At 45.0% G+C, this 25,000-nt stretch overlaps 1 protein-coding gene across 12 annotated transcripts in view; it reads left to right on the top strand.

Moving 5' to 3' along the window:
* Nucleotides 1-25,000, top strand: part of LOC147024465 (SWI/SNF-related matrix-associated actin-dependent regulator of chromatin subfamily A member 4-like) — a 174,058-nt gene that overhangs the window by 111,993 nt on the left and 37,065 nt on the right. For 11 of the 12 annotated variants that reach the window (XR_015059048.1, XM_085884423.1, XM_085884422.1 and 8 more), the window contains 7 exons: nucleotides 303-469; nucleotides 613-776; nucleotides 12,215-12,442; nucleotides 12,594-12,671; nucleotides 14,377-14,589; nucleotides 18,667-18,684; nucleotides 20,001-20,260. Coding sequence is in view for 11 of the 12 variants with exons in the window: in XM_085884423.1 (XP_085740549.1) it covers nucleotides 303-469; nucleotides 613-776; nucleotides 12,215-12,442; nucleotides 12,594-12,671; nucleotides 14,377-14,589; nucleotides 18,667-18,684; nucleotides 20,001-20,260 (1,128 nt within the window). In the remaining variant the exon portion in view is untranslated. The remainder of the gene's footprint in view (nucleotides 1-302; nucleotides 470-612; nucleotides 777-12,214; nucleotides 12,443-12,593; nucleotides 12,672-14,376; nucleotides 14,590-18,666; nucleotides 18,685-20,000; nucleotides 20,261-25,000) is intronic. The other variant, XM_085884426.1, reaches the window with a different exon arrangement.

A 25,000-nucleotide genomic window follows, 5' to 3' on the forward strand; every position in this document is an offset into this window, starting at 1 on the left:
TTGCCACTAATTTTGATGTCACATCTGGGAATCTGGGAGGAAATTTATTGGCCATGGTCCATCTCAGAGTTATATTACAGTGTTGAAAACTTGAATTATACCTTCAGTTATGTATTTTACTTTTGCTTGTAATTATTATGTTAATTTGGTTGGATGCACTGAGTAACATTTGTTGATGTTTGAACTCCAACTTGCTTTCAATTGAATTAGCGCACACAACTCGCTGGAGCATTGTTCGTCATTGTGGCCTTTCATGTAGACTTCATCAATACAGCTGGCCTTTTGTCACCCTTGCTCCCCAGGGCAGAGCTTTACCGGGCATCAGGCAAGTTTGAAGTTCTGGATAGAATCCTTCCTAAGCTGAATGCTACCGGGCACAAAGTGCTGCTCTTTTCACAGATGACTACCCTTATGACAATCCTGGAGGATTACTTCAGTTACCGCAATTATCGCTACCTCCGCCTTGATGGTGAATATATACATCCAGCACAATCTCTTGTTCCTTTGCTCCATTGTGCAGTGGCTGTGAGGTTGTCCAGGCTTTTGAACTATAGAGTTCTTGGCAAATACTTAACAAATCTTTTTTTCTCTTGGCTTACCTCCCATTGGTAGGTACTACAAAAGCTGAAGACCGTGCCAACCTTCTGCTCCAGTTCAATCAGAAGGACACACCATACTTCATATTTCTGCTGTCTACACGAGCTGGTGGGCTTGGTTTGAACCTGCAGACAGCTGACACCGTCGTTATCTTTGATAGCGATTGGAACCCACATCAGGTATTGCACGACCATTTAGACAGAAAGGAGAGTTAAAAATTGTTCAAAACCCACACTTTTTCTGATTATTAATAAATTTTAATACTGAATAACTAATTCAGTCTGTATTGAATTATAGAAACCTCTCTCTTTCTATTCTGTTAACTTTACACAAGCTGACCATGCTACGTCAGTCTTTCCATACTTGTGAGCGATATATATATATATATATATATATATATATATATATATATATATATATATATATATATATATATATATATATATACATATACATATATTTCTCCTCCTCCTCCTCTTCCCTTTATAATGGGTGAGGTCCGATGGCAACAAGCTTCTGCCCTGCCTTTATCACGATACTCCTCCATCTCACTCTGTCCTCAGCCAACTCTCTCCACTCTCCAACTTCCCCTACCTTAGGGATATCTCTCCTCACTCAATCCTCCCATCTAAATCATGGTCTACCTCTTTCTCTCAACCTATCCGCTCTTTGCTCGGCTCTGTTCCCCCGTCCGCACCAAGTGTCCAGCCCATCTCAGACAGCATTTCACCAATCTCCCCGTCAAAATCATCTGCACATCAATCTCCTCCCTCAGTTCATTCATCCTACTCCTATCCACCCTCTTCAGTCCAGCAATCCTTCTGACCCAGTTGTTCTCACAAACCTGCAGCCTCTGTTGTTGTCTCTGTCGGTGCCACCATCTCCAGACCATAACGGTAGGCTGGCATTACACGTGACATCAGAACCTTCCCTTTCAATCTTCTTGATATCTTTCTGTCTGCCATTACTCCCTCCACCCTCCTCCATGCATTCACACCCACCTGAATCCTCCTCCACACATCTGCCTTGGACTTACCATCCCAGTCACTGTTCTTCCCAGATACTTAAACCTATTTCCGTGCCTGATCTCCTTCCCCTCTCACCTGATATTCATTTATTTTCTCTGCTGCCCGACTCGCATCACTTCGGTCTTCTCCATTCTCATCTTCAGCCCATGCTTTCCAAATGCCTCCTTCCACTCCCTCAGTACTTCCTGCATCTCCAGCCCACTCTCCACCACAACAGCCAGATTGTCCACATACAGCATCTTCCCCTCAAGCTCACCTTCCTGCTTACCAGCTCCATCACCATGATAAACATAAACCATCACCATGATAAACCAATGTTTACACTGAACTCCTCAGACATCCCAGGACCAACCAAAGCTCTTACCTTTGTTCCCTTGTACATACCTTCCACTAACCTAACTTCTGCTTCTGGCACTTCCATCCATTTCAGTGTCACCATCACTATCTTTCTCGGGACAGTGTATTCGGCCTTCTCCATGTCCACAAATCCCCAGTGCCATCTCATCTTGTACCTCCAACCTCTTCTCCACCAGCTGTCTCAACGCGAACATCCAATCCATCATTCCCCTACCTTTTCTAAACCCTTGCTGCTATTCTCCGATCTTCATCTCCACCCTCTTCTTTTTCCTCCCGTCTTGAATCCTCTCCAGCACCTTTATTACATGACTTGGGAGCGTAATGCCCCTGTACTTCCCCGGATCTTTAACATTGCCCTTACCCTTTACATATTGGCACAATTAACCCTGTCCTCCATTACTCCATGATGGAACCCTCTGTCATACATACATACATACATACATACAACAGCCTCTTCATCCAACTGACTCCAACTTCCTCTGCCGCAATTATTATCTCTGTACACACCTTATCAATGCCATCCGTACTTCCTCCTCTGTGATCTCCACCAACTCCACTTTCCCCTCCCCATAACATGGTGGCTCCAGCTCGTCGTTGCTTCCTTCCCAGTTCAACAGCTCTTTGAAATACCCTTCATACACCTTCAATACTGCCCCCCTCTGTGTCACTCGCCTCCCGCCACCATCCTTAATCACCGTAATCCCCCCCCCACCGTCATATCCTTTTCCATCCTCATCCTTCTCACGAGCCAATTTATATGTCATAATCCTCCCACCACCCTCTTCCAACTTGTTGTTCGCCTCCTCTTCCATATTTTTCCTCGCCTTATCCACAGCTCTCTTTACTGCTTTCTTCTGCTGCCCATACATGTGCAGCAACCCTGCATCCAGCTGCCTCTCCCTATCCTTGATATTCTCTATCATCTTTGAAACGTCCTTTGTCCACCGTACCTAATTTCTATCCCTCGACGATGCGCCCTTTCTTGATGTTCTTCTACACAAAACTTTTGCTTTTCTCCTAAACGCCTTTCTGTACTACTTCGACGACTCCTTCAAACCTTCACCTTCTTCACCAAGTTGCTCATGCCTAGCGCTCAATCTCTCCTTTTACTCTATGAGGACGTTTCCCCTCCACTTCCCCCACCTAATGATCTTTTGACCCCTGCTCTTAACCTCCCTCCTTTTCTCCATCTGTCCCACAATCACCACAGGCATGTGTTGGGTGGAAATTGCCTTACAATTCTTAAACCTCCACAACTGTCGCTTCGTTACTACCATCAAATCCAGTTCTATTCTATGATGTCCGCTCCTGTAGCTTTCCTGCTTTTGAAAGAATGATGCAGCTATGGCATCGAGATGGAAAGTGACAACAGAGTGGGAAAACCAAAAGAGATTAAAAAAAAAAAAGATCAGAGAGGGATCACAAGAAAATTTAGGTCTCGGATTGGGATCCTGAAGAGTACAACAGGAAACGATCCGACAGGAAACACAGGTGAAACTAGAATTGCACTCGGTAGAGCGCATACCTCCGCCAGACTGAACCGTTTCCATTTTGTATCCCACTTATGGGCAGGATCTGGATCCGGAACTCCAAAATCTAATCAGCTTGTTTGTGTCACCTACTCGACTCACCCACTGAGTTTCGTCCGAATCTGTCCATAACTTTTTGATATATCCTGCTCAAAGACAAACAAACAAACAAACAAACAGGGGTGAAAACATAACCTCCATCCACCTTAGGTGGTGGAGGTAAGAAAGATGGCAAAACTATACAAACGAAATAGCAGTATGATGAAATCCTTCGAAGAAAGAATATGAGGAAAAGCCAATAGTGATAGAATGTGAGATACATAGAGCTCCAAAAGAGCTGGCAAACGGAAAAGCACCAGGTCTTTGACAATGGCATCACCATACCAGGATACGATTGTCAAAGAAATGGGATCCAAGAGAATGTTCAAATAACTGAACCATTGACTTGATTGCACAAGCTAGCAAGAATTATGAAAGCTCATTCAACACAGAATGGATGACTTCATTCTGTGAGAAATGTCCGTTGAGCAAGCAGGTTTCAGAAGAGGAAGAGGAACTCTGTCGATATCGAATTGCAAATCTGAGGTGGATCATGGAGAAAAAAAACCCAAGAGAATACCAAAAGAAGATGCATCTCTGCTTTATAGATTACGAGCAGATATCCTGGTTCCACCGGGCTGTTGGAAGGTAATTTGCTCCCAATAGAGTGTGGAATATTTAGAGAGTTTGCGAGGAACGTCCTTTGACAGCATAATAGCAGGGACCCGTGGAATTTCTGCGCAATGTAACATGTGATTTCCAGTGCTCAACCCCTCCCACCCCAAGTCCTCAAACCGCCTCTCACCTCTCTTCTGCACGCCTACCCCTACCCAGCTCTCTGTCCTCTTCTTAAAGTCCTCAACTCCTCCCCTCCCCCCAAGCCCAAGGCAACAAGCCCCCACCCAGCCCCAAGCTTCAACCCCCATTCCCCAACTATGTCTCTCTGTTGCCCCCACCCCCTCATGTCATCTGTTCTCAACTCCCCCTTTCTTCTTCAAGTCCCCAACCCATTGTCCACAGCTCTCACTTTCTTATTCAAGTCCTCACTCCCCTCCCCCTTCAGCCCCCTCCAAAGTCCACATAATAGTCACTCACTGTTAAGACTGCTGATATTTCTCAGTGAAGTAAACTGATGAAGAAGAACAGTCTAATAGACACCTATTAACAAAGTTAATTCTGATTGGACGTTCTCTACTGATGCCTCATCACCTCCCAATGGTCTAGATGACATCACCTATCATCTATCTCTCTATATTTTACTAACTCTCATCATGTATGTATGTATATATGTATGTATGTATGTTCCTGAAATAGAGCCAAAACGGTACACGATAGCGCAAAAAATTTAGGGCCACATGACTCAACATTCTCCTGCGGTGTGCAGTATAAAGTTTCGTTTAAATCGGGCAACGAAAAAATTATTAAAAAATCAATCCCTGATTCAGTCAAGTACTCTTTGGGATTATTTGACAAACCTCAGCGGAAAAGTTCGCTGGAGCTATCTTTTTATTTTTTTGAAATTTTTTTTTATCAACCGCTGTCAAAACAGGAACCCAACGGTTTCACGGGTCGTCTAGTATATCATATACCTATCAGACCGAGACCACCTATCATATACCTATAAACACCTAACATCACCATTGGGAGGTGATGACGCATCAGTAGAGAACGTCCAATCAGAATTAACTTTGTTGATAGGTGTCTATTAGACTGTTCTTCATCATTATTAGACTAATTAGACTTCGAATCTGTTGAAAACTCTCTCAAACATTAATAATAATAACAAAAACGATCTCTTAAAATGCTTCATCTTCCTCTTTCACACGTGTGGTTCTTTTGACTGTATCATAATTCACTACTCTGCTACTATTTAAACAGACTGCTCTCAATTCGACCTCTCCTTCATACCTTGCCTAAAAATTCCAGCTGTTACAGCGTTTCTTCTTTCCATTCTCTGAATTCGTCTTTATTGCATCCACAAGAACTGTGTTAAATCGCATTTCTGACCTAAAACTTTTTAAAACCACAGTTTGCGATGAATGTTCGCTTTCCATCAACCATTCTCTTTTTTTTTTTCCAATTTCAGTGCCAACTTACCCCTCTCACCCCTCACTCTCAAAGCAACCATCCCGCTCTTCTCCCTCCAAGCATCCCTCTCACCTCTCTCAAAAACTCCCTCCTCACCTTTCTCCCACCATTCATCCCCCTCACTCACCCTTCTCAAAGTTGCCCCTCCCCCCTCTCATCCTCAAAGCTGCCTCCTTCCACTGCCCTCTCACCTCCATCTCTTCACTCCACCTCCTCAAATCCTCAACTGCCTTCTTCCCCCTCTGTTGTCCCCCCTCTACCCCAGCACCACAGAGCCTTTTCTCCTCCTCATCCGGCCCCCTTCCCTAGCTATTCTGCAATCCCCCACACTCTTTCAACAACCCTTCTTACCTTCCCCTCCCTCTTCATTAAAAGTGTGGACATCAAATATCCGGGGCCTTTGCTCAAACCTTTCAGATCTTTCCATACAGGTTGCCACTGACAAACCAGATATAATCTGCCTAACAGAAACTTTCCTCCCCCAAGACGTGTCTGACTCCCAAGTATCTCTCCCTGGTTGCTCCCTCCTCCGGTATGACAGACCTGAGCCTCGTCCTGGTGGCGGAGTTGCTCTCTTCATAAAAGACTCTATTCCTCACTCTCCATGCACTGCTCTCACTCCCCCACACCCCCAGGAATACCTCTGGCTACGGCTTCCCCTCCACTCCAACCTCGTGTTTATATGTGTACTGTACCGTCCACCAAGCAGTGATGACTCCATCTACACCTCACTATCCAAAAAAATGGACCAACTTCTGTCTTCTCATGCAAACTCTCTCTTCCTCATATGTGGCGACTTCAATTGTCATCACGCCGGTTGGCTAGATGTGGCCCTCTCTCACTTGTCATGGCACCTCAGCAAAAGCTTTCTGCGACTCATTGGGACTGACTCAATCAGTCAACTTCCCGACCCGGATCTCAACAATGGTACTCCATCTCTTCTGGATGTGATTTTGACAAATTTCCCTGACAATATCTGCTGCTCTTCCTTCGCTCCAATCGGTTCTTCTGACCACGTCCTTGTCAAAGTGGACATCTCTCTGGCTATTATCAGAGAACCACCTCACCGCCGTCGAGTCTGGCATTTCACTCAAGCCGACTGGCAGGGTCTCCAAGCAGCCATCAAATTTATAGACTGGTCTCCTATCGCTACTTTCTCCAACATCAACTCATCCTGGGAATTCTTTCAAAGAAACTTGCTCTCCCTCATGCACAGATTTATCCCCTCTCGTCTTCAGGTGTCCTACCCTTCCTCCCGCCCTTGGTTCACTGAAGCTTGTGGCGAGGCAGTTGTCCTGAAACAACTTGCCTTTGCCTCATGGAAAGCAAACCCAACTGAGGGCAATCTCAGTTCCTTCCATAAAGCTCGGAACAAGTGTGTATCTACCCTCAGGAGAGCCAGAAAACAACATCTATCTAATCTCAAGTCTGAACTCTCAAACCTCTCCCTTCTCAAAATCCAGGTGGCGTCTAATCAAATCTGTTTCTGGTGTATGTTCCCCCTCCATCCCCTCCCTTACCTCAAATGGCCGCACTGCTGATACTGCACGTGAAAAGGCTGAATGGCTAAACTCGGTGTTTGCAGCTAAACCTTGTGTCCAAAACCCATCACTTTCTCTACCCACCTTACTCAGACGCACCCAACTGTTCCTGGACTCTGTGTCCTTTTCTCCTGACAAGGTGGAGAGCTTGCTGTCAAACCTCAAATCAGATTCTGCAACCGGTCCAGACGGCATCAGCCCACGTGTCCTCAAAGCCTGCTCTTCTGCTCTTGCTAACCCTCTCTATGTTCTATTCACCCTCTCATTTGCTCAAGGTCATCTGCCATCTGCTTGGAAATCAGCAAATATTACTGCCCTGCATAAAAAAACGTGCAAAAACAGATCAATCAGCCTTCTGCCAATCATCAGCAAGGTTATGGAATCCATCATCACCTCAGACATTAAATCCTTCCTCTTCTCCAATGGCTTGATTTCCGATCATCAATTTGGTTTCAGACCAGGTCACTTCCCTGGATATGCTGCTTCTGCTCTCCCAACAATGGATGGAGGTCCTCAATGCCAGACAGGAAATCTGAACCGTATCCCTGAACATATCAGTTATCACGTGCTTTTGACACAGTCTGGCACCCTGCCCTGCTCACTAAACTCTCTTCCTATGGTATCCAAGGCCACCCCCACTCATGACTCGCAGACTTCCTCTCCTGTCACAGTCACCGTGTGGCCCCAAATGGAGTTCTTTCATCCCCTCTTCCTGTCCAGGCTGGAGTTCCTCAAGGTAGCGTTCTGGGCCCTGTTCTTTTTCTGGTTTTCATCAATGATCTCTCCGACTCTCTGGAAAATCCTCTATTATATATCTCTTTGCTGATGACTCCACCCTCTGCCATACCATTAGTCATCCCTCAGACCAGCAAGCAGCAGCTTCTTCACTTACTACAGATCTGGATAAAATCACAAACTGGTCAAACACGTGGAACATGTCTTTCAATCCGGACAAATCTCACACTCTCACTGTCTCTTCGAAAAGACCGTTTAGAAACCCCCCCCATCCACTTTCTCAACAATCCTCTGGAAGAAGTCCTTTCTTTCAAGCTTCTGGGTCTCACTATCTGCCATGACCTTTCCTGAGAAAGCCACATTTCAAACCTCGCCTCCAAAGCCAGTCGCTGACTGGGAATCCTCTGTCATGCAAAGTCCTTCCTCGGCCCTCTTGAGCTCCTGACCACTTACAAAGCTTTTGTCCGCAGCCTGATGGAGTACTGCTCTCTCCTCTGGGTTGGTGCTTCTGCCTCCCACCTTTCTCGGCTTCACGCTGTAGAAACCAGGGCATTTTGGATCATTGGCATCTCCTGCAATGAGGCTGAGTCTTTGGCCCTCGCACTCAATCACCGCAGGTTGGTCGGTGGTCTTTCTGTCTTCTACCGTCTCCTCTCCAGCCTCGCCCCCCTGCTCTCTCTGCGATTTATCCCCACCACATTTCCACAGGGCGATCAAGGTCCGCCAACAACCCCCTTCTGGTAAAACTACCAAAATCACGAATCACTGCTCACCTTCGCTCTTTCATTCCTCTTTTTTCCCGCCTTTGGAATAAACTCCCTCACTCTATTCATTCCCATTACCGGGCGTAGTGGCGTGCACCTGTAATCCGGCTACTCGGAGGCTTGGGTTGGAGGATCGCTTGAGGACAGGTGCTCTGTGCTGGGCCGCGCTATGAGGGGGTGTAGGGCAGCCCGGAATCATGGCGAAACCCAATCCTTATTCCCTGTGTCGTAAGAGGCGACCAGGGTTGGGTCAGGAAGGGCATCCGGCGTAAAACCTATGCCAAATCAGTATGCGGATCATAACGGATGATCCGCTGTGGCGACCCCTAACGGGAGCAGCCGAAAGAAGAACAACAACAACACTCTATTCATTCCCATTCTTCCCTCCAGGCCTTTAAAACAGCTGTTCACCACCATCTCTTAACAACCCCCATCCAAATCCTCGATCTTTTCTACCCCCGATAATCCCCCAAGCCCACCTCCTTCAAATTCCCTGCTTTCTTTCCTGAAAGTCCTGTAATGTCCATTGCCCATCTTCTAATCCCCATGTTCCCCGTCCCATCCCTTTCCTTTCCACAGATCTCCTAATGTCTCTGTTCCCCACTGTTTTGTCCTTCCCACTCCCACCCCTCTTGTCTCATGCCCCCCTTGCTGTGCGTTGTGTGTTGGCTCTCACATTCGCCTCAACAAGGTATACAAAAAAAAAAAAATTACTCGCTCACTTTGTGTAAACTGATGAAAAGGAAATTATACATTTGATGGAATTGACAGAATAATTCGTGATTATATTATCTTTTCACTTCTGGTAGGGTGCAAACCAGCGACCCTGAGTCCATAACTGCCCGTGTGCACAAAAAAAAGAAGTAATAATACATCTTATTCAAAATTGCGTGAATATCAATATTTTTTTGACCCCTGCATGCACTGTCAAGACCCAAGAGCTTTTCATTGAGGTATCATTTCATCATTATACGTGCTGTGGTTATGACGTTTAACCCACTCAGACACAATCGTGCAACTTGCATTTATATCGGTACTTGCGTCGATTGGCTCACTACGCTTGCCTCTCCACTTGGTGTGTCAAAGATTTACGTCACAAATTTGCTGTGTCGTCTTAATTTACACCAATCATAACACAAACATTTCTTTTGCACCAATTTATTTGCAATATTGGTGATATTATATATTGTTACGAATTCTGGCCCGCCTGGCGTGCGATCGGCCGCGTACCTCTAATGGCAGCCGCGTCGCCCACCAGACGGACAATTCAGTCGTGACCCTCCTGGAACTACCGCCAGGAGCCAGTCATGGGTGGGGGCTTAACCTCACCACAACCCAGTCCGCATTCCACCCGCGCGAAATAGGGTGAATCGCCGAATGTCGATATACCTAAATATCCGCGCGGGTAACCTACCGAGGGGTTGCACCACGACGCAGGTCGGCTTAGGACACGAACCTCTTAAGCGGTTCATTCCGTGCTACAGGGATAACCGAGCACTGTTATCGCCGACCTCGACGGTTCCGATTCTTCTTTACTCGGGTGTTCAAAACCCACTACTCATTCCACGATGCAAGATGGCACTTTCAATGTGGTGAAAGGAGGACGCGACGAACGGGATACGTTGCACACAAGGACATTTATTCAAGCAAGCACGTATATACAGCCAAGGCAGTTATGTAATTTACAGGCAAGGAATAGAAAACAAAAGCAATACGACCGACTATAATGAGAATGTACATGCACTTAACAGTTGTTACTTAACAGGACACGGTGCCACAGGATGCATAAAAAACAACAGGAAAACCCTCCCCATAGGCAGGGAGGTAGACGGGGTTCGTAAACCTTTAGGTAGTGGGCCGTGGATGACCGAAAAGGCCCGCGAGACCGTGCTGGTTACCTGCCCCCTCGAGGTGTGACGGTGGGCAGGTGGCGACGCCTTGTTTCCACGGCATCTAGCGTAGCCACGCCTGCTCTCGGGCCTTTGCGATGATGTGGTCGGTGAGTACTCTCTGGCGTCCCTCGGCAGATGCGCAGATTCGCACCACACAGCCGGCAGGGCTGCACCTCCCGTCTGCGTCTCCGAGGCGTCGCCCGGACTCGCCACCGGCCCGCGCCTTCACCGACAGGTCGCCCAACGCCAAGACGAGAGAGCCTGACCTCGACCACCAAGAGAGAGCTCGAAGATGAAGCGAGAGGATGACGTCCACCAAGAGAGCGAGTAGAATCCAACACGACCCCGACAGAGAGAGTGAGTCTCGCGCGCGGTCCGCCTTATATAGCGTGGGGCTCCACCCTTCGCTCCTCCCTGTTTTCTGCTCCACCTTCTTTCGAGAAGGTTCCCGAAAAGGGGCGTTCCTTCACCCCGACCACCTCACGCTGTACATCCACCAATCAGCGGCGAGCTGCCCTCCCCCTTTCCTTCACACCAAGCGTGGGGAAAATAGGCGGGAAAAAACCCCACAGGCCTCACAAGAGCTTTCGTTCTGCCAATCCTTCTCGGACGGTTTCCGACGCAGAAACCGTCCTACCGTGGTCCGTTCAAGATGGCGTTCGTAAGCGGGCGTAGTGGCGAAGATGGTGGTGATTGTTGTGGGGGTGGTGTGAGCGTGGTGGGCGTTGTGGCGTAGTTGGTGGCGGTTGTTTGCGTGGAGGTTTGTTGCAATGGTGGCTCAAAATAACGATAGATAAAGAAAAACGGCTATCTCAAAGAGTTGCAGCCCGGTGAACACAAAGAAACCCCTATAAACAACGGTGGGGACCTATCTGCACATAAACTTAGCATCATAACTGATCTAAGGACCCTTTATGGTTTATTGCGAATTTCCACAGCCGTAACAACATATATGTGTATATATATATATATGTAATATAAAAAGATCCAAATGGTCTAAAGCTTGAACTGGTCAAGGGTCTAAGCTGTCTAATCTGTCTGAAGGTGTAAGGGATTTAAAGGGGAGTAAAGATCTCACCGTTTCAGGAGTCAAAAGGGTATAAACGGTCTCAATGGTGAAGAGATCTAAAGGTGTCTCAACTCTTGAAATGCTCTTTAAGTTAAAAGGGGGCTTTTGGGTCCATGGGGTCTTATAAGTCTTCAAGGTCCTTGAGTATTTTGGGTCCTTGGGGTCTTTTGGGTCTCAAGGGCTTTGGGGTCCTCAGGGGTCTCAGCCATCTCAAGGGTCGAAATGTGCATTCCAATGGTATGTAATTAATAGACGTATGTGTTTGAAGTCAGTGTGCAACTGACGTTCAAACAGTACGTAATTAATAGACATGTAGATGCACGGCCTCACGGACGGACCGTGGTTTTTGTTTATATATTGATCAAAATGGGCTTGACTGTGAAGACCAACAACTACTACCGTGGCATGATGCAAGTAAAACTAGCTGCATGTACTAAAGGTTCATGTAGTTCATTTAATGCTTATAATCCAGAGAATAAGAAATGGATTTCTCTGTCAGTTGTAACTATGGGTTTTTTTGAGTTCATCCAGGTATTTTAGGTGGTTCTCATTTGGTCTTCATCCTTTGTGTGTAGGATCTCCAAGCGCAGGACCGGGCACATCGCATTGGGCAACTCAATGAGGTTCGTGTGCTTCGCCTCTGCACAGTTAACAGTGTAGAAGAGAAGATCCTTGCTGCTGCCAAGTACAAGCTTAATGTGGACCAGAAAGTCATCCAGGCTGGAATGTTTGACCAAAAGTCATCGGGCCATGAACGTCGTGCGTTCCTGCAGGCCATCTTGGAACATGAGGAGCAGGACCAGGTGAAGAGAGACTGGAGAAAGGGGCTTGAAACTAAAAAGAACAATTGTTTTGTTGGTGGTATTGTTTTTTCTGGATTGTCACATATCCTTTAATGATGAGCACTCTACATAATCTGCTTGCTGAATGCTGCAAATCTTTTGATTGTTTCAGGATGAAGACGAGGTTCCAGATGATGAGACTGTGAATCAAATGATTGCCCGCTCCGAAGAGGAATTTGAGCTCTTTATGGTTTGTGATCGTTTATGTCCACTTGCCACTCCACCCTTGATTCCAGTGCTCACAACTCTCTCTTCCTCTTTCCTGTTCATCTTGCTTTGTTGAAGCCTTTTTCTTCCTGACCGACAGCATCATCCATTTTTAGGTCATCTCTACCAAGATGACCTAATAAGGCCGGACCAAATGTCCGTCCGTCCGCCAATAATTTTTCTTTCCGATCTTGATGAAACTTAGTATGTGCGTAGAGGTCGATGAGTGTTGCACAACGATATAACTTTTGTCCGGGTTCAAGGTCAGGGACGAGGTCACGTAAGTTATAAAAATCGCCATTTTCAAAACCTATCTCGTCTGCCATTTTACAAGATATTCGGCAACTATTTATTGATTATGATAGTAAAAAATATTATCTTGTGTCTAACTAGACAGATTTTTGAATTTCCTTCCCGTTTGATTGTCACGTGATCTGGGAGATGGCCAAAAACGCCAATGCGATTCGCAAAGAAAGAAGGAAGGAGAAATGAAATATAAATATAAAACACATTTTTAGCCTTTTATATTTATACATTTTCCGCCGAAGGTGCAAAAGTTTCAAAACCCGAAATGTAAACGTCGGCATTTATTTTCAAAATATAATTTCGTGCGCGCGCGCCAAAATGCCGAGTCATCTTTAACCAAACTGCGTAGTAGAACTGCGCAGTAGTCCGGTCATGGCGTCTGACCAGTGGCCAGCGTGGTTCAGATTGACTGTGGTTTCTGGGGCGAAGATGATTGTTAAGAAGTATGTCGGCGGAATAAATTTGAGTGACTGGATTGGTGTTTTCATCACGCAACATCTTGACAACGAATATTCTGGCCAAACGATTGCATAAATTCAGTGCATCAGCAGGGATGATTCGCAGGCTCCTCTCGATCGTGCCGATATCTAACATAATCACCGGCGGACATCGGGCTGCAGGCTGTGGGGTGAGGCCACGGATCCCGGACGAGGGGATAAGTGATAAATTATGTTGCATGCTTCGGGCTTTCTGATTAATATATCAATGAGTACATTCCATAATTAAAGAATTAATAATTAATGAATCTGGCATACAAAATGTTTTCTCAGACCTGACATGTTACTTTGTGCAGTGTCACGAAACTTCTGTGGAATTAATAATTTATGAATTTGCTTGCTCTAACGATTTTTCAAACTTCAATATCTCTATAAATACTTGACCAATTTTCATTCTGAAAGTTGCATGATAATCAGTGAAGAATAATCTACAGGATTATAATAATCTCCGAGAGCTAAGCCTATTTTTTCGTTTTTCTTTCTACAACCGGAAGTGAAATGTCCCCAGAGAGTGGACGGACCGGAAAACCACATATTGCACTTACTGGTGATTCTGATGTGTTAATCCGGGTACTAAATGAACAATATATATTTATTAATTAGGTCATTAGTAGAATTATCCTTGTGTATCTCTGTGAACTATTCAAACTAAACTGTTAGTTTGGAATGTTTCGCGGTTACCTGAACTGAACATTGAGAACTTGTGGTATTATAGAGATGACTGTCACCCCACACGGGTGTAATTTTTTTTATTGCATTCACCTAAATTCCTGTTTCACATAATCCTGTCTTCACCTTCATTCAAATCATCATGCTCCATTTGCACATTTTCTTGCCTTTCTTTTTCTATTATTTTTTTTTCCAACCACTTCACCTGACATCCAGCGAATGGATGTGGAACGCCTGCGTGCGGAACGTGGAACTGTGCGCCGCCTACTTGAGGAGCATGAGCTCCCTGGATGGATGGTCCGTGAGGATGAAGCTGACATGGATCGGTTGACGGTACCAGGACCTCACGATTCGATGTCTGCGCGAGGTTCTCGTCCCCGGCGTCAGGTTGACTATAGCGACACGCTTACTGAGCGCCAATGGCTGAAGGTATGATTTTAGGAAGTTGTTGAAGACAAACCCAATGATTACTTCCTGTTTACTTGTTTGGAAATCTGAACACCTTGCAAGATTATAACCTAACCTTTACAGAAAAACTAGATCCTGTGATCTGACGAAATTCTCATCAGTTTTCTTTTGCATCTCTCTCTGGCATATGAAAGTTTTGTAAGGGAATGTATGTTCATCTCCTTAAGGACTGAAAACACAAAGCTAGTTATTGCTGGATTTAAAACTGGAGCTTTTGCAATCCACCACTACATACATTATTGGATTCATTCACAAGGAAATCAGACACAGGTGGAGGTCATTCATCCCATCATGCCTGCGCCACATCAACACCACGCAAATATATCAAAAACGGATGAAAAGAAGAAAATGCAAAATGTTTTTTTTTTTTCTTTCTTTCTTTCCAGGGGAGGGGGCATGGGCTTGGTTAAACAACACACATCAACCACGCAACACCCCTTGACGAAACCCACTAACAGCACTCCGTACACATGTACGCAATTACCCATCAATGCCCAAACTACCTGAAAGTCCTCTCAACATCCCTATACCCCTCTATCTCCATAACTTCCAGGTACCCATCTAATTCCAATTTAAACTTATCTTCTGTTTCTGCTGCCACTACCTTTCCAGGGAGACTATTCCATGCATTAACTACTCTCTGAGTAAAAGGCCCCTACCTTACAACCATCTTAACTCTCCTCTTCTTTACTCTCAGGCTTTGGCCCCTGGTCCTATCACTGTCTACTCTGTTGAATAATTCATCTTCACTTCTTTTATCTATACCTTTCATTATCTTAAACATCTCCATCATATCTCCTCATAACTACCTCCTTTCTAGTGTATAAGCTATAAAGCCCTGTCTTCTTCAGCCACTCCTCATAGCTGAGTCTCGCTCGGCCCAGAATCGATCGAGTAGTCCTGCGCTGCACCCTCTCCATGTCATCTCTGTCCTTCCTGAGTTGTGGTGACCAAAGCTGCACACAATATTCTGGATGTGGCCTTACTAAATTCCTGTACAATGTTACCACTACCTATTTTGATTTATAAATGATTCCCCTCCGAATACAGCCTAAAACCCTCTATGTTTTACCTATAGCTTCCTGGCATTGTGCTGCCTGCTTACCTCTCGTATCTATTACCACCCCCAGATCCTTCTTCTGTGTGACATGCTCCAAAATTACCCTTTGCATCCTGTAATCCCTATTTTCATTGTTCTTCCCCATCTCCAACATATTACACTTGCTCAGGTTAAATTCCATCTGCCAATCTTTTGCCCAATCTATGCAAGTATCAATACTTTCCTGTGTCTGATCACCACCCCCTCTGCTATCCACCTTACCTCCAAGCTTTGTGTCATCTGCAAATTTGGAAAGCTTACTCTTTACCCCACTATCCAAATCGTTGATGTAAACAATGAATAGTAATGGTCCCAGTACTGATCCCTGAGGTATCCCATGACTTGCATCCTCCCAGCAAAACATGCTCCCACTCACAGCCACTCTACCTCCTATCACGAAGCCAGTTTGCAATCCAATTAGCTACCTGAGCAGCCACCCCACAAACCCTCACTTTGGCTAACAACCTCTGATGCGGTACTTTATCAAATGCCTTCTTAAAGTCTAGATATACTATGTCCACTGCCATTCCCTCATTCACCCAAGAAATTCAACCTTGTAATTTCTAATTTATAATCCCATTATTTCAGTTGCTTCAAATATATGTAATGGAAAATTTTCGCTTCTTGTAGAATAGATTGTACAAATTGAGTTGATCAGCTTAATAATAATTACAGGTAAGAATTTCTCCACGATACCAACATGCAGCTTTACACTCTGAAAAATCTCCCCTACAGGATGGTTTACCATCTCCTTTATAGCAATGAGATATATTTTTCCTTTTAGAAAACAAAGGTGTCAACATGGTGACCGAGGCCCCCTTCCCCTTCCTGCTTTACTTTTCTTCACAATTACTCGCACACAAATGTTTCACACATGCCACAATAATCCTTTGTTCTTCCAATCAGGAACTGGGTGAGTAAAGGGAATATGATGAGGCTTTACAGGGTTGTTAATGAACAATTAAATGGGAAGGTTGTCTTTGTTCTATTTGTTGCTGATATTATTGACCATCTAGGTGGATTTCAAGATTTACGCACTACAGATATGGGTGGGAACCTGCAGAAGGAAAGTAGAATAAATGATTAACAAATTTAACCAACAAATTATGACCTTCAGGAACAACAGATATTCTGGGGCAACATTTGATTTGTGCAACACATATTCATATTCACTTTGTAGCAGCAGCTGCCTGCTAATTGTGTACACAGACAAATAATTTGGGGCCTATTGTCGGCATTAAAGCTGAAGATGTCTCCAGTTATAGCGAGAGCGAGACCTTGCTGCATTGTACTTTGACCCGCTGCATTGTACATCTATCACATGATGGTGAGAGCTATGCTCAGCTAGCTACATGGTGCTTCTGGACAACGAAATTGCACTCACTCTCATTGTTAGCCCCTCCCCCGCTCAGCGGAAGTGTGCGAGTGCATACATGCATGTACGTGTGTGCACCTTTTATTTATTTATTTTTACCATTTGAGCATTTGTCACAAATTTTTAACGTAGTTTATTGTGAGAATATGGAGAAGACAAATTAATAATTTAGTTTGAAGGTCAACGGCACTTAAAATGGTCAATTTTCATCCAATTGACCTGAAATTTTAGGGATTTGCATTTTGGGTCACTGGCTCAAAAGCTTGAAGTCCAAAAATACAAAGTCTATTGCATTTTCAGATCAAAAGGTCAAGGTTACATAAAATCGTCAATTTTCATTTTGGTTGTTTTCATGAAAGTTCAGTTGGGATACAAAGCAGATGCGGATGGGCTTTGCATTTTGAGATGCTTTCTAATTTTATTTAAAATCATAATTTTTGTTTTTCATCGTTATGGCTAGCCCGACAAACTGCAATGGGAGAGGATTATTCTCAGCCTAAAACATGTGGACGTGCAGAAGTTTGACTGAGCCTCCAGTATGTGAAAAGGGGAAGACTTGGATGAAGATCTGAACAACTTTGTCAATCATACATGTGCCTCTAGGGCAGTTATTGCAGGTGAAAGTTGAATGCAGTCTTCAGGATTTTGCTCGAAGGGCAACTATGCATTGGAATGGAAAACACTGGCTATTATTAAACTTACATTTACAAACGGAGACATTTATTTTTATATCAACTCCTAATTTTTTTTTAGATTCATTTATTAACAACAGCGAGAATTGCTGTACAATATATATCCAAAACCGATGTGATATTTTCTAAAACTCAAAAGGGCATAACTGAAAAATTGATGAAATGGCCTAAAACTCAAACTTGTTCTGTAACTTATCATAAAGCCATGTGTCACGTTTTAGTTGAATATGTTGATGGGTATGGGAAAAAAAAGTCTAAAAAACCACAGGTGGAACGGACGGACATAAGGAGAACAAACCTATAGCTCCCTCCAGTGAAACCGGTCGGGGACTAATAAACACTACACAAGAAAAACATGACAGGTGGAGGCCAATAGACGAATCATGCCTGCGCCACATCTCCCCTCACCCCCACCCCTCCGCCCTTCTGTATTTTGGAAAGTTTTCCATTTTATGATATCCACAAAATGCTATGTTAAGATCAGCCAACAGAGGGTATACAAGTGTCTGCAGTCGGTTTTATTTAACCTTTGTACAAATTTAAATTTGTTTCAAACGAGCAACTTCCCTCGACTTGGATGTTGATGACTCATAGTTGTAATTTGATTCAAACATCTGTTTGGTCTCCACAGTTACACAGCTTCAGAACTACTAGCTAATCATAATTGTACTTTGTAAAGGTATAAAACATTTGTTTATAAATAACAGAGGATGGTGGGATGGCTTGACCCAACATAGAACTTGGTGAACTTGAAACCCAAAGTGGGGGACTGTTTCACTAATCACATATACCTCTGCTTGTGCCCTCTGCTGTCTCTGTGGTGCAAAACCCCTGCTCTGCATTTGTCTTCTGAAACCTGCTGAACGCAACAGTTGGAGAAAGAAATATCGGTGATTGTCTTCGTTGTTGTCAAAATGAACAAAACCTATTCATAGCAGAAATGGAATACAACATGATTGTCAGTCAGTACATGATTGTCTTTAAAACAGTCATGTTCTTGCTCGATGAAATAAATGTTTACACTTCCATTGGGATTACGATTTTATTATTTTCAACCTGAAAAATCAGTTGGACATCACAATCACCTGACAAACTACAACATCTGGGAAAAATGGCTCTAGTGTGTGCATCAACAATTTGATTTTACCCCGACACGATAAAAATGAGCTTGCATCATGCACTATTGAGTGTTAAAAGTTACTCGCATAGAAAGTTAAATATTTGTTCATTCATTAATTTTGTATGCAGCATGTGACTGCTGGTTGCATCATTGCTGGGACTGCGGCAGTGCCGCTGCCCCCTGTCGGTTAAAACGGTTTGTTGAGGGTGCCAGGGATACCTTGCCGACTCTTCAGGAAGGACACTGTGGGATCTTTAACGTGAACCAACTATTGCCGGCAGACAGAACACCCAACTTAACGTCCATCCAAGGGACGGCACACACATTGATGAAGTATCTTACCTGTGAAATACAACGATGACAGTCTATAGCTGGTTTGGGATTGGAACCCAGATTGGACGGCTCAGAGGCAAGTTTGCGTACCTCTAAGCCATCCTGCAAGCCGCAGTGATTACATATGCGAGTCGTATACCTCCAGCCTCGAGTCGTGTTATGCTTACCCCAACTCATCATCCTGAGAGCTCATCAAAAGATGATTGTTTGCTTCAACGTGTGTACTTTGTAAGTGTAATGTGAGTCATGCTGCTGTTAAAGGCAAAAATTACATGAAGTAAGCCCTTTGTTGCAAAAATGTTTTTTAGCTTTGTTGAGAAGATCGTCACAACTGTGGCTCGTGTCGAAGAATTAATGTCACGTATAGGACTGCATGATCACTTGGTTTTCAGAGCAAAAGACAAGCCAGAGTAAATTCTGAGGCAAAAGGTCCTTCTCTGCCTGCATGTGTCACAATAATCACCTCGTCACAGCACAACTTGCATGTTGACAGGTCGTATTGTGCTTATTTTGGTTCATTTTCTGCAGATACAATGTCTAAATTTGCTTTCAAATTAGGTTACTGGTACTGTAGATTCATTAACTTGATAACTTTCTCTCTGTGGACTGGGGGACGACTTCGGTTTTAGACTTTAGTCATTAAACATCTCGCTTTGGCATGTACGTATACACATGACGTTAGATTGTTAAATACCTTGCATTGCAGTGTGAACCTTGTGCCAGCGCTAACAGACCTCTTGTGTAACACCACAGGCAATAGAAGAAGGGACGCTGGATGAAGTTGCCGAAGTAGTGAAACAGAAGAGAGGTCGAAAGCGGAAGGGGGGTGTTGGGGGCATGGGAGGTGTTCGTGGTCGACGACACGCCGACGATTACCATGACAGACCCCCTAGTGCGAAGAAACGACGTGGACGACCGCCAGTTGAGCGACCTCCTCCTGAAGATGCCCCACCCCAAGGCCTAGTCCGAAAAATGCAAAGGATTTACAGCACTGTTGTAGGATACCGAGACAGGTGTGTTGCCATCTAACACCTTTCCTTTGCCCCTCTTTCATTTTTTTCTAAATTTCTTTCCTTAATTTTTTTAATTTTTATTTCAATTGTTTCAAAAGAAAAAAATATATTGAGTGAAGTCTGTGGTGCACCATCGCAAATCCCCACGCTTCCCACCTAAAGCAAAGTTGAAAGATGGTATAAAGTTCCACCAGGAAAGACCCAATATCAAATTGAGTTCGAATTTTTTTTCCATTTTGACCCCTGTGACCATCGGTCCTCCCCTCCGCCCCGAGGCATGAACCGATGGTCAAATTAAAAGAACACTTACATCTTTCATGCATCCACCAATGTTGATTTCATATACAAAGTTTCTTTTTAAAATGTTTTAAAGTGTGCCATAATTGCATCTTTTGGTATTTGACCTTTTGACTTTGCCCGAAGAAGCGGGGCCAAAACGGATTCTGCTTTTGCACCTTCGTACCATGTGGTGATCATAACTACCAAGTTTGGTGAATTTCTATACAACTGTTTAGCAGATAGCGTGACGGACGGACAGATAGAGCGGATTACAAAATCCCCAATTTATTATTATTTTTTTTTAAAGGCGATAATGTTTTTGAATTAATTATTCTGTACTGGTCGGGTATCATTTGAGATAGGGTAGTTGTCACATTATCAGTTATCACAGTTTGTGACCAATAAACTAATACTGGTATCTGCTTTAGTTGCCTGTATTGGAAAAAAAAACCCTTGTGTAAAAAAAAAGAAAAAAAAAAGTTTTTGTTTAATTCTGTGTTTGGTGGTGGGGGGGTGTTGTTTGGTTTTTTGTTTTTTTAACAATGTCAATTTTTTAACAATAACAATTTTAACAATTTAATTTTAACAATTTTTTTAACAATTTTTTTAACAATGTTTTTTAACAATTTAACAATGAACAACTTTAGAGGACATAAATGTTATTTGACCTGAATTACAAAGCACATTAGGAGACAATTTAAAAATCGACAATAGATTGTGATATTGAACCAGGTGTCCCTTTACCACATATTAATGTGCTCAGGTTGAGAATGCCAAACAGGCCTACCTGAAAAATAAGTTTCAAAAGAACTTCTTCCAGACTCAAAACATCCTGACGAACCTGACCATATGGTTTGTTTTTTCCTGCTCTGAAATTAGAAACTTTATTTTGATTATCTTCCCAAGATACATTTATCAGAAACAAAAAAAACTTTTGCCTTATTTTTCTTCAGTCATATGTAATTGGTTTTGCAAGCTTTTGCCATTTGAGAACAAAACTTATTTTCATCAGCACATTGTCACATTTTGTTAATTGCATTCTTCTTCTTTTGTATGCAATGTATGGATGTGAGTTTGCATAAAATTTGCTGGGGAGCACAGCTGTACTTCTGATGCGGTGCCCCCTGTGGGTTATAACAGGAATTTGTTAATGGTGCCGGTGATAGCTCGCCTAATCTTCACGAATGACACCATGGGGTCTTTAACATCCACCAACTGATGCTGGCAGACGGGACATCCAGTTTAACGTCCATCCGAAGGACAGCGCATAAATTGTTGAAACGCTCTGTTTGTAAAACACCGGGATGAGTTTATAGCTTGGTCAGAATTCGCACCCAGGCTATATGAGGAAATCTCTGACACCTTTCATGTTGCCATCTTTAGGTATTTGACTCGATGCAATGCTTAATTTAGAAAAAATAAAAACCTTCGTGAACAATTTTACATGTACTGGATTTATATAAAATTATTATATTACTTCATTGTCTCTAAATTATTGGGACAGTACGTGTATGTTTGTGTATATATTGTTGTGGGCCGGGGGTTGGTGGCGAGAACGACCACTAGGTGGGGAAAGCTTGCGTAGTCTCCCACCAAACTCCCCGGAATTGAAGGCCGTCGCTCGGATAACTCCGCGAGCCGGCGGGTCATTTAACCGACCGTGGTCGCCAATATTTCAACCACGTAGCATAGGGTCGATTTGTCTAAAACCAATTTACCTAATTAACTCTGCGATTTCGACTACCAGGGAAACCACGCCCTCAGTACGTCTTGCTCGAAGCAGGTCACTCTACCGACTGCGGTGGAGTTCCAACTACCAACTCCGGTTCGGGTGCAGCCGAGCGGAAACTGCCAAAGCCGTGCCGGCTGGAATGAACGGATTATCTGGGATAAAACCCCGCCTAAACTCAGATCCGAACCATGCTGGTCCAATTCAATAAGGGACGAAAACGAACTGGGAACATTTCTAACAAGTTTTATTTACAGTAAATGAAGACACAAAGCAAAACTTAACGCGAATATGCAAGAAGTATTTACAATGATCCAAAACCACTTATTCAGTTCTACTTAAAGACGGGCACACATGCAGACACACACACAAATGAAAAGAAACCCAGAGTTCTTTATTGGGACCTCGCAGCTGAGGAGAGAGACAAGCTGGGGGTCAGAGTTCGGTTGGGTACTTGGCCGTCGGAGAAAGGTGGTACTCTGTGCTGTGGCACCTGACAATGGTCGCTGGTTTGGTCCCCAGTCGCACGTGTGGGACTCGAGGTTCGTGGCGGAGCTCGGGTGGTGAGTAGCGGGGTCCACAGAGGGGGGCCGGGGTCGCTCTTTCCTTCCTTGTCGAGGGCCAGCAGAGACACGTTCGCCACCTCGATGACCTTCGTAACAGCAAAAAACCCTTTTGTGACAGCAAAAACCCTCCAAAACTCTCCAAAAAGACCCAACAAAAACTCTCCAAGACCCTCCAAGACCCCAAAAAGACCCCTGCCTCAGAGAGTGCTCGGGAATTTATGGACCTCCCTCAGCGGGAGGGGCCCTGGTGAACACACCTCGCTTGTCCGCCTTTGATTGGACAGGGTCCCACGGCATACCTTTCCGGGGCGGGGCCTTGGCCCCTGCCGGGAAACCCCAGCCGCTCTTCCACGCGGGTTCATACTTGACGAGTAACAGTAGTAATGTTACAAAGGTTGTCGTGAAAGAGTTACAACGTTCATGGGAGCCAAGAAACCGGAACCGCGAGATCTTGCCTTGGCACGTCAGGGTGCGAGAAGGCAGCTGGTTGGTGGTGGATCGTGATGGGCTGAGGGGTCATGCAGATGGGATGGTTGTTCGATGGCTTGTTGGATGTAAAGATTTAATAACCTAACTAAAAACAAATCGCAACGCATGCCTTTGATTCTCCCACGAGACAAAAGGAAAGGGATCTGACTTCACACATACTTAACGACATAACTGACTTTTGGGACATCGGTATGTTGAATGCTTATGGTTTCCAGATCCATAACAATATGTATATATTGTTGCGAATTCGCGCCCGCCGGCGTGCGAGCGGCCACGTAACTCGAATCGCGGCACGTCGCCCACCGGACGGACAATTCTGTCGTGATTCTCTCGGACTAACGCCGGGAAATAGTCACGGGTGGGCCTTTCGGCCTCACCACGATCGTGCCAATCGGCCCCCCACGTGGGATAGGGTTGTTCGCCAAATTCGACCTACCTAAGTACCCACACGGAGGGTAGACCGGGCGATCGCACCTCGCCGCAGGTCGACTCCGGACACGGGCCACTTAAGCGACCCGTTCCGTACTATCGGGATAACCGAGTGGTGTTAACGTCGGCCTCGACGGTTCCGATTAATTATCGGGCGTATTAAGCCCACTACCAACCCTTTACGTGAAGCAAGATGGAGATTCAATTAAAGAAAAGACGAAGCGAAACGGGAAAAACAGTTCAACATAATGCACATTTATTCCGTGGCACACGGAAAGCACACATATACAATTACAACAATTGTGCACCAAAAGCAGATGTTACAAAAGAAACACAACAATGCAGAACTACTACCGACTACACGAGCACACGGCAACACTTACACAGTTTTACTTTACAGACGGCGCCGACAACACATTTACTCAAAAGCAAAAGAAAAGGGCCACCCTCAACGACAAGGGGACAGACGGGACCTGTGGGCCGCGAGACCGGGTGGAGCCTACCCGTGTCTTGTGATGAGCCGCAAATGTGGTGGCGGTGCCCTGACTCCGCGCTCCTTCGCGGGTTTCGTTGGCACTGCTTGGAGTGGGGTGGGAACGGGGCCCCCTTTTCGCACTATCTCAGCGCGGGGGGGGGGGAAAGGGGGGAATTGTTGATGCTCTGGGGAAAGAGGATAGCTGGCTTGCTTGGGTCCCACGACGAGCGACTCCACTGCGACCTCGACCACGCTCCCTGCTTCCCCTCTCTGCAGCTCCCCGACAGACTCCGAACCCCGACAGACTCCGACCTCCGACAGACTGACTCTCCTCCAGACCCGACTTGACTGCTGTTGCCACACTCTGCCGCTGCCACACTTCTCCAACTTGCCTTGACTCTTCTCCAACTCCCTTGACCGAAAAACTCCCTCTTCATTCGCCCCGCCTTCGGCGCTTTATAGTGGTGTAGGAGAACCCATATGCAAATTTCTGGATCAGAACGAGCTCGGGGGTGGAGCCACGCTCGCCCATTGGACGGAGAAAAAGGGGCGTGAATCTCCCCTGATCCTCGAATTTGCATATATCGATTCTACTCCGACGTGCCTGGAGGCGGGGCCAAATCGCCCCGCGCTTGCTGATTGGACGGATCAGAAGTGGGCGTGTATCATTCCTGATCCGACTTCTCCTCGGAAAGGCCGCACTTTGTACCCGCGGCTCGGCGCCCGCCCTGTACGAGTCCAGGACAGCCTGACGCTCGGTGCCCACAAGCGGT

Source organism: Eptatretus burgeri, chromosome 6 (genome assembly GCF_056783735.1).
Source record: "Eptatretus burgeri isolate ZD-2024b chromosome 6, Ebu_testis_v1, whole genome shotgun sequence".
Classification (NCBI taxonomy): domain Eukaryota; kingdom Metazoa; phylum Chordata; class Myxini; order Myxiniformes; family Myxinidae; genus Eptatretus; species Eptatretus burgeri.